Genomic DNA, 10,014 nt, shown 5'->3' on the forward strand with positions numbered 1-10,014 from the left:
GGAACCAACATTAATATCTTCAAACTATCATCCCACAAACTAAATCATTTCCTTCCATTTCAAGGTTCTGTCTCTGTCTGCTCTTTATATTTTTGTTGTTCTGCTCTGTGTGTGATTTTCTGTTTATCTGATTCTGTTATTTTCCACTCAATCCTCAGTCTGCCTCTCCACTCAGTCTTTATCATTCGCACCTGTCCCTCATCAGCCACCTGCCCAGGTCCTCTCATTACTCACTCTCCCTCTGTCTCATAAAAAGCCTTTCTCTCCTTCACTCCTTGTCCGGTGATTGTTCTGTGTTCACAGATGTCTCAGTCCTCCTCTGTCCTGTCAGTTTTTTGTCCATCTGATGATCTGCTCTGCCTAGTTCCTGATCCTGTCTGCCAAAGTAAGGTTTTGCTGCACCGACAGCCTTTTGTTTTGTCATTTAAAAATAAATTATTTTTATTTTGAACTCCTGCCTCGCCTCGCCTTCCTGCATTTGGGTTCCAACCTCGAGGATCGTGACATAAACCTCCATCTTGTCAAAGCTCCAAAATTCACGGTTTAAACTCGTGCCTTCGTGTAAAAAGTAGTTTTTCTCTGCAAAAAGAAGCTGAGAACTTGTTTACTGATTTTTAAAAAAAATAATATTAAAAGCTTTGTGTGAAAAATGTTATGCTAAAGAGCTCAAATCACCGAGCGTACGCCATGTCACCATGTCAGCCCTATGTCACGTCAAGGGCCCTCCCTCCCATTTTTCTTAAAGAGACACGCTGCTCAACTATCCATACTTTGGCTCAAACAGTCTTATACTGCCATCAGGTGGTCAGAAAAGGTACTACACTCCAAACAAATCAACATTTATTCTAAAATTTGACAATTATTGTTAAATTTCAAACAATATTATCGTTTATCACAATAATTTCTGAGACAATTGTCCAGCAACATTTGTTATCGTGACAAGCCTAGTTCCCACCGCTGGTTGGAACGACTGTCCGACACATTTTGCAGCACACTGAAATCTGCAGTTTATCGGATCTTAGAAAGCCAAACCACTTCCACACCGCCAAATTAGTCTTTCCTCTCTTATCAGTTATGTCATCTGCTTTCTCTTGGCTTGTGAAAGCTTGTTCAGTCACATTCTAATGGTCATGGGCACTCATTTTGAAGTGAAAATGTACCATGCGTTGGAGCCTAGCCTGCTACCACTGACTTCTTCTGGACTCGAGCTCTGTGTGTGGTGCACGTCACCACGCACTTACGTAGTTGTGTAGTAGCTTTTTCTCTTCGAGATGAAATGGCTGCCAGTTGAAGTGACTGCTTCAACTTGAACAGAAAAAGAAATGTCAGTGAAACGCTGTAATCATAGCGTAATCTAAATTGAAATATCGAAAATGTGCTTAAAACTCACATCACCATTATTGAATAAAATTGTATTGTGATATATATATCGATATCGAATTATTGTGCATCCCTAGACTCAAAGAGTGCTGGGTACTCAGGACTGCTGTTCGACACATGGGCACAAACTGTCTGATCCCGTCCCCCACTCAAAGCTTAGGGAAGCTACCTGCTCATCTAGCAGGGAAAACTCCAATGTACAGGAAGCTATAAATAAAGCCACTCAAGCCAGGCACCTCTCACCATGGACAAGTCCAGAGTGGAATAAGGTCCAGCCCCTCTTGAGGAGATTAGTTCCAGAGCCCATGCTATGCATCGAGCACACAACAATTTTATTGAAATGGCATTATACTTGTATTTCTCAATTCTCCCACTCATGATTTTAAATTATTTATGACTCAGTTCTAGATATGCTTCCAGTGATTACTTTGTTAGTTTTATTCAAATTAGTCCAGCGATTCACAAGGTAGTTTGCCTAAAGACAAACGAATGCTCACTTACATGGGCATAAATATTAACAAAAAAAAATTAATTAGGTTTTCTTTTGATGAATTTTACCAGTTCGGTAGTAGCTCTTAAAACATCCGTCTTGTACTTTTGTCCGGGGTGCTCATGTGCTTCAAGGCTCAGCATTTAACAGACATGTTGCAAATAAAATTTCCCCTCAGTCCTTTCAGGGTCTTGCCTTTAGAAACAAGTGAAACAGAAACCAAATTGTTCTGTGATTTGGAGCAGGGTAATTGCATTTAAAGTATTATATATCATTCAGTAAAAACAATGAAAGCTGTTGTTTTGGGATGAGTAACAGTTGTTACTGTGTGACAAAACTCAAGTTGTGTTTTCAGTTTGAATATAAGCTGTCCTGTCTTTGTGGTTTAGAATGAGCTACAGCACCTACTAAAGTAAAGAAGACACGCAATCTTATAGGTTTAAACAATTTAATTCAACTCGCACACAATGTTTTGTTCAATATATTGTTCCAAATAAAAACCAAAATAAGTGTTTTGTTCTGAGTGAAACAAAGCCAAAAACAAAAAAACTACTTTGCCTGTTATTTTATTAAAACTTTTAAAACATGGGAATGGTATGGAAAACCTTCCACAGTAGTTTTGACACCGTGACTTAACACTTTCCTTGAAACATTAGTTAGGCTCACGCCTGATTCTTAGTAAAATGTTCTAAATTTAGCTTAATTTTGTGAAGCAAAACTTTTATTTTTCCACATTTAGCGCAAATGCTAACATTTTCTTTTTAAAATAACACATAAAATTGTCATGTTGAACTGATCTTTCTTTATTTGGGTCACATCTGATAAATCAGTTGTATTAATTATATTTTATATTCAATTTTGTAGGCCTGTCGCGATAAACGATGAATCAATTAATCGCATGATGAATGAAAATTATCTACCTCATTTTCATTTATCGTCTTTCATTTCTTCGTGTCTCTCTCTTTCTGCTGAAGACACGACTCAACTCCAGTGTTCTTCACTGACCCCTCCTTTCTCTTTTCTCTTTAAAATCTGTTTAACCGTCCAAAATCGCATTTTTGGATCATCAAAAGCAGCTAAGCTGAGAAGCTAAGCTACGAGCTAAGCTAAACCTCCATCTTGTCAAAGCTCAAAAATTCACGGTTGAAACTCATGCCTTTGTGTAAAACATTGTTTTTCTCTGCAAAAAGAAGCTGAGAACTTGTTTACTGATTTTTTTTAGTTTAAAGCTTTATGTGAAAAATGCTATGCTAAAGAGCTCAAAACACACCAGCGTCCACCATGTCACCATGTCACGTCAAGGGCCCTCCCTCCCATTTTTCTTAGAGACACGCTGCTCAGCTATCCATCCTTTGATTCAAACTGTCTTATACTGCCATCCGGTGGTCAAAAAAGGTACTACACTCCAAACCAATCAACATGACTTCTAAAATTTGACAATTAATTATTGTTAAATTTCAAACAATATAATCGTTTATTGCAATAATTTCTGAGACAATTAATCGCCCAGAAAATTTTATCGTGACAGGCCTACAATTTTACTTTATTTTAGTGTTTCAAACTAACTGTGGCAGTTTCTCTTTTCTTTTTCCTGTTTAAATTGAGGCAAAAATGGGAACCTGAAATATGTCATTTGTCAAATTTTTTGGGGGAAAAAAGCGCATAGTTTGCAAAAAGTTCATCGTAATGTTCTTATGTACTACACTGTGACAATAACAGGTCTGTGGTGATCTCCTTGCACCTAAATGTCCTAAACGTTGCATGTCAAGCTGATTTTATATCTGTTGCCTTCTCATTATTTTTGTTCACTCCCCACAGATGAGACTGAAACTGCACCCTGCACCAGGACTACAGATACCAGGTGCCAGTGCAGACCGAGTACCTTCTGTGTTCCAGATCAGGCCTGTGAAGTCTGCAAACGCTGTGCAAAGTGAGTGTCGTTTGATGATTTACAGCTGCATTCTCTTCCGCTCCGCTCGCAGACGGGACAAAGACAACAGAAGAGCTTTCTTCCACCAATCCAAACTTGTTTGTGCAGCTATTGTTTATATTACTGACTGATTACAGCCTGGACTTTTGGGGTCTTTTGTTTAAGCTACTTAAAAATGTGTTAAACAGAATGAGAAGAATCCCACATTTGTACCATAATTGATGTTTTTATATGCATTAGTGTTTCCTAATGTTTTTTCTGTAATCCGATAGATGTAAACCAGGTGAGCAAGAGGTGAAGAAGTGCACCCCCTTTTCCAACACAGTGTGCCGAAAATGGGACCCATCTCCTACAGAAACCACAACACCCCATCCCATGCCAACCTCTGCTTCTCCAATAAACTTTGGTAAATTTCCCACAACCTTTTAGGTCAACATTAAAAATGTTGTTATTTTAAATTAAATCATGCTTTTTCTCTGTGTTTCTAGTGATCCCTGTGTTGGTGTTCCTGATTATCTTGACTATAGTCATCATCATCATATTGGCTGTGTGGTGGTTCATCATCAAGCAGCATACATGTGAGATCCCATGTGAGTTGACATCACTTATTGTAGCCTCAGAACATAATTTTGCTGATTTCATGCATTTCTAGAGCCATTTTCTTGTTGTTGTTTTTTTTTAACAGGGTCAAATAGCCGCTGTGACTTCAGTGAAATTGTGAAGATTCCTATCGTAAGTTGGAATGTTTGGGGGGTTTTTTAGTCCGTTTTTGAGGTGCCATTATCTGGGACAGTATGTTACTAGTTTCCTCTTCTACCTCTCTCCTGGTTAGGATGAGAGCAGAGCCACGGCAGAGGAGAGGCAGAACATTAAAAACGCTGGCGTGGAGGGTGAGGAGTCGCGCCCCGAGTCCCGGCCTCTGCTGCAAGAGACTCAGCCGGGGATGACCAAGGCTGCTCCTTCCTTTGAAGATGAAGACAGAGGACTTGGGGACAGTTTGCCCAACACCACCAGTTCATCTCAGACCAGTCTGTCAGCTCTGCCCACGGCAGCATCCTCTGGTAACACCCCCCACCAGAGCCCTGCCGCCATCAGACTGCTGCCTGCAGATACAGTACGAAGCATCAGAAACATCTTGCATATTGGATTACAGCTAATATTTTATTTATGCATTTTATCTCCTAACGGTCACTGATATTCTCCAATTACAGGATAACCCTTTACAACATCGATTGGTGCCATTGCTTGGTAAGGTTCCCTCTGTAGGAGGAAGAGATTAAAGTATAAGCATAGTGTTTTTATGCTACTATTTTACTGTTTACCACACGCCTTTCAATAGAGGACAGTTGTGTTTTTGCCTGTGTCTGTGTGCCTTTTACTTTTTCTGTTAGCAAAATGTTATGTATTGCTGGAAGAATTTTAATGAACCTCTCAAAGTAAACGCTAAATGGACATCTCCATCTGTTGAACTTTTAGAGACAACTTGACTCAAGATGGCTGCCACAGCTAATCTGTCTCAGCAAACACATTTCCATTTGTTTCAATCAAAGTGGCAGATAACCAGAAACAAAAACAGCACACTGAAATGATGCCAAACCACAGGACAGTCAAAACAACTAAAACCTTCAAAACGACGACTACTTTATATTATTGTAAAAAAGAATAACCTGTTGTTATAAATCACATGACCGTGTGACCAGGAAGTGAATTTAATTTAAATTATTATTATTATTGTTATTTTTGATCAGGACATGTATTTTATCACCCACATTAAAAATATCACTAGAACAGCCTTCTTCCACCTGCGTAACATCACTAAAATTAGAAACATCTTATATAAAAATGATGCAGAAAAACTGGTCCATGCATTTGTCACATCTAGACTGGACTATTGCAATGGTTTGTTATCCATCCATTATCTTTTACCCGCTTCTTCCATTTTGGGTCACGGGGGTCGCCGGTGCTCATGTCCAGCAATCACTGTGCGAGGGGCGTGGACAACCTGGACAGGTCTCCAGTCCATCACAGGGACACATGGAGACAAACAACCATTCACTCTGTCACTCACACCTGTGGACAGTTTAGAGTTACCAATCAGTCTAACATGCATGTTTTTCGTCTGTGGGAGGAAATCGGAGTACCCAGAGAAAACCCACGCATGCACGGAGAGAACATGTAAACTCCACCCAGAAAGGACCCCAGACCAGGATTTGAACCAGGGACCTGCTCGCTGAGTGGCAGCAGCTCTACCAAATGCGCCACCATGCCGCCTTGGTTTATTATCTGGATGTCCAAATACTTCTTTAAAACATCTTCAGTTGATCCAAAATGCTGCTGCCAGTTTCTTAACTGGAGTTAGTGGGAGAGATCATATCTCTCCAGTTTTAGTTTATCTCCATTGGCTCCCTGTCAAATCCAGAATAGAATTCAAAATCTTACAAACCGGATTCCAAAAAAGTTGGGACACTAAACAAATTGTGAATAAAAACTGAATGCACTGATGTGGAGATGGCAAATGTCAATATTTTATTCGTAAAATAACATAGATGACAGATCAAAAGTTTAATCTGAGTAAATGTAACATTTTAAAGGAAAAGTATGTCGATTCAAAATTTCACAGTGTCAACAAATCCCAAAAAAGTTGGGACAAGTAGCAATAAGTGGCTGGAAAAAGGAAATTGAGCATATAACGAACAGCTGGATGACCAAGTAACACTAATTAGGCCAATTGACAACATGATTGGGTATAAAAAGAGCTTCTCAGAGTGTCAGTGTCTCTCAGATGCCAAGATGGTAAGAGGATCACCAATTCCACCATTGTCGCGCAGAAAGATAGTGCAGCAATACCAGAATGGTGTTACCCAGCGTAAAATAGCAAAGACTTTTAAGTATCATCATCAACCGTGCATAACATCATCAAAAGATTCAGAGAATCTGGAACAATCGCTGTGCGTAAGGGTCAAGGCCGTAAAACTCTACTGGACGCTCGTGATCTCCGGGCCCTTAAACGTCACTGCACCTCAAACAGGAATGCCACTGTCAAGGAAATAACAGAATGGGCTCAGGAATACTTCCAGAAAGCATTGTCAGTGAACACAATCCACCGTGCCATCCGCCGTTGCCAGCTGAAACTCTACAGTGCAAAGAGGAAGCCATTTCTAAGCAAGCTCCACAAGCTCAGACGTTTGCACTGGGCCAGGGGTCATTTAAAATGGAGTGTGGCAAAATGGAAGACTGTTCTGTGGTCAGATGAGTCACGATTTGAAGTTCTTTATGGAACACTGGGACGCCATGTCATCCGGACCAGAGAGGACAAGGATAGCCCAAGTTGTTATCAACGCTCCCTTCAGAAGCCTGCATCACTGATGGTATGGGGTTGCATGAGCGCTTGTGGCATGGGCAGCTTGCATGTCTGGAAAGGCACCATTAATGCAGAGAACTATGTTCAGGTTCTAGAACAACATATGCTCCCATCTAGACGTCATCTCTTTCAGGGAAGACCCTGCATTTTTCAACACGATAATGCCAGACCACATTCTGCAGCAATCACAACATCATGGCTACGTAGGAGAAGGATCCGGGTACTGAAATGGCCAGCCTGCAGTCCAGAGCTTTCACCTATAGAGAACATTTGGTGCATCATAAAGAGGAAGGTGCAACAAAGAAGGCCCAAGACGATTGAACAGTTAGAGGCCTGTATTAGACATGAATGGGAGAGCATTCCTATTTCTAAACTTGAGAAACTGGTCTCCTCTGTCCCCAGACATTTGTTGAGTGCTGTAAGAAGAAGGGGGGATGTCACACAGTGGTAAAAATGGACTTGTCCCAACTTTTTTGGGATTTGTTGACGCCATGAAATTTGGAAACAACAGATTTTTCCCTTAAAATGATACATTCTCTCAGTTTAAACTTTTGATCTGTGATTTGTGTTCTATTCTGAATAAAATATTAGATGTTGGCACCTCCACATCATTGCATTCACTTTTTATTCACAATTTGTTTAGTGTCCCAACTTTTTTTGAATCCGGTTTGTACTTGTAACCTACAAAGCTCTCAACAACCTAGCTCCATCTTTTATTACAGATCTTATTGTTCCATATTTTCCTAACAGAGCACTTCACTCTCAGACTGCAGGTTCACTCGCAGTTCCTAGAGTTTCCAAAAGCAGAATGGGAGGAAGATCTTTCAGTTATCTGGCTCCTCTCTTGTGGAACAACTTCGAGTTTCTGTCTATGAGGCTGACACATTGTCCAATTTTAAGACTGGGCTCAAGACTTTCCTTTTTGATAAATCCTATAGTTAGGGTTGTTTGTTAAACTGCTGTAGGCTTAGATTACTAATTTCCTTAAATTAATTTTTAAAATTGAATAGTTTATTTGAAACTATTTCTATCTTAACATGATTCTTGACCTGCCATTGTGTATCTGTTCCTCTCAAACCCATCTGGTCGAAGCAGATGGCCGCTTGTCCTGAGCCTGGTTCTGCTAAAGGTTTCTTCCTCATGAGGGAGTTTTTCCTTTCCACTGTCGCCTTCATGCTCAAGATGAGAGTTTTGTCATGGAGTTAAACTCAAAGCAGTCTGTTCCTCAGATAAATAATGTTAAATTATTATTTTTAAATATGAATGTTTCTGTTCAGTGCCCTGAGATGACTTCTGTTGTCACTTGGTGCTATATAAATAACCTGAACTGAATTAAATTTAAATTAGCGTTGGAGTGGATGGAGAAACGTTAGTGCAGTGCTCCTGTTAGTTTCTGAAACTGGTCTACCTGGCAGACATGATAATGAATGTTTAATTTTCATTTGTACATTTGACTGTATCGTAGGGGACACCTCAAAAATCCCTTTTTGAAAAACTTTTACTTTGCTGACACCCAATAATGAGCTGGAATTTCTGTCCTTGGTGAGGTCCTGTGATCTATTAGATCTTTTAGCACTTGACTGTTAAATCCGTTTTAGATGAATATCCAGTGATTACATTCTGAGCGTTTTTATTAAAATCTTTCCAATGGGTCAGGATATATTTTGCTAACAGACAAACCCACATGCATACAGACTGGCAAAAACATTTTTGTCTTCAATAATGCTTCTGATTTATTGGCCAACTTAAACAGCCATTGACTGAATGTTTCTTGTTTTTAAGGCTCTGAGAAGTCGTTGAGGAAGTGCTTCGACTTATTCGACGAGTACTTGGACGTGCGGATCCACAACAAGTTCTTCCGACTGATCGGCGTCAGCGACAACCACATTCGGATCGCAGAGAACGGCGCCGCTGCTGACAAAGTGTACGAACTGCTGAAGAACTGGATGCAGAGGCAGGGGCTGAAGGCCGACATCAACGACCTGCTGGAGGCTCTGCTTAGCATGGACCAGCGCCGCTCGGCTGAGTGCATCGCGTCGGCAGCGCTCAGGAAGGGCTACTACAAACACACGGACACGCCCTGAAGGCTGCAGCCGATGTGGACACAAAGTGCACGTCACATCGAAAAGCACAAAACGCTGTTGGCGGACTGATGGAGCTCTTTGTGGCTCAGCAGCCACGCATTCAAAAGCCAGTAGTTGTTCAAATAAAAACACAAAAAGGGGAATGTGAAGCTGGACTGATGGGTGATTTGATGACTCGTTTTCTAAAGAGAACAAAGCTGAAGTTCTGAGGTTGGATTCCATCAACTTTATCGCAGACATTTAACACCACGAGGCAGAAACTTTTGCACATTCTCAGATGTTGAAAAGCGACGTGCAGCCAAAAACAAGGCGTCAAACGCTCCAGCTGGGTGCCACTCAGCTCCAGTCTGATCATCAGGAACCCCCCACTGGAGACGAGGATATACACTGGTTTGATGGAGTGGCATTAACGATGTCACTCATACTGTGCCTCTCTGATGCACTAATAACCCCGCCACATGTAGGATTCAACATGTTTCAGCTTTTTATGGCAGAAACATCAGTTTGAGTCTAATTTCCTGACTGATTATTGAAGAATATTGCTAATTATTAACAATTCTTACTATTAACAGTTTTACCTCTTCATCTTTTAGAGCAGTGGTTCCCAACCCTGGTCCTTGAGGAACACCATCCTGCATCAACAAAGTCCATGCTCAATAATCCAGGTATACAATCCAACATTTTTCAGTCAGGTCTGACTGATTCACTGATTTAATTACTTCCTCAAGTTCTGCTTGAATCAGGTGTGTTGGAGCAGGGAAACAACTCA

At 40.6% G+C, this 10,014-nt stretch overlaps 1 protein-coding gene across 1 annotated transcript in view; it reads left to right on the top strand.

Annotated features, from left to right (window-relative positions):
* Positions 1–9,494, top strand: part of tnfrsfa (tumor necrosis factor receptor superfamily, member a) — a 43,807-nt gene extending 34,313 nt beyond the window's left edge. Inside the window, exons 4-10 of the mRNA XM_037692344.1 lie at positions 3,689–3,800; positions 4,073–4,206; positions 4,289–4,390; positions 4,486–4,532; positions 4,633–4,914; positions 5,012–5,048; positions 8,944–9,494. Of these exons, the coding sequence (XP_037548272.1) occupies positions 3,689–3,800; positions 4,073–4,206; positions 4,289–4,390; positions 4,486–4,532; positions 4,633–4,914; positions 5,012–5,048; positions 8,944–9,245 (1,016 nt within the window). The 3' untranslated portion in view covers positions 9,246–9,494. The remainder of the gene's footprint in view (positions 1–3,688; positions 3,801–4,072; positions 4,207–4,288; positions 4,391–4,485; positions 4,533–4,632; positions 4,915–5,011; positions 5,049–8,943) is intronic.
* The last annotated feature ends 520 nt before the right edge of the window (positions 9,495–10,014 follow it).

This window comes from Nematolebias whitei, chromosome 18 (genome assembly GCF_014905685.2).
Source record: "Nematolebias whitei isolate Nwh7 chromosome 18, NemWhi1, whole genome shotgun sequence".
Lineage (NCBI taxonomy): Eukaryota > Metazoa > Chordata > Actinopteri > Cyprinodontiformes > Rivulidae > Nematolebias > Nematolebias whitei.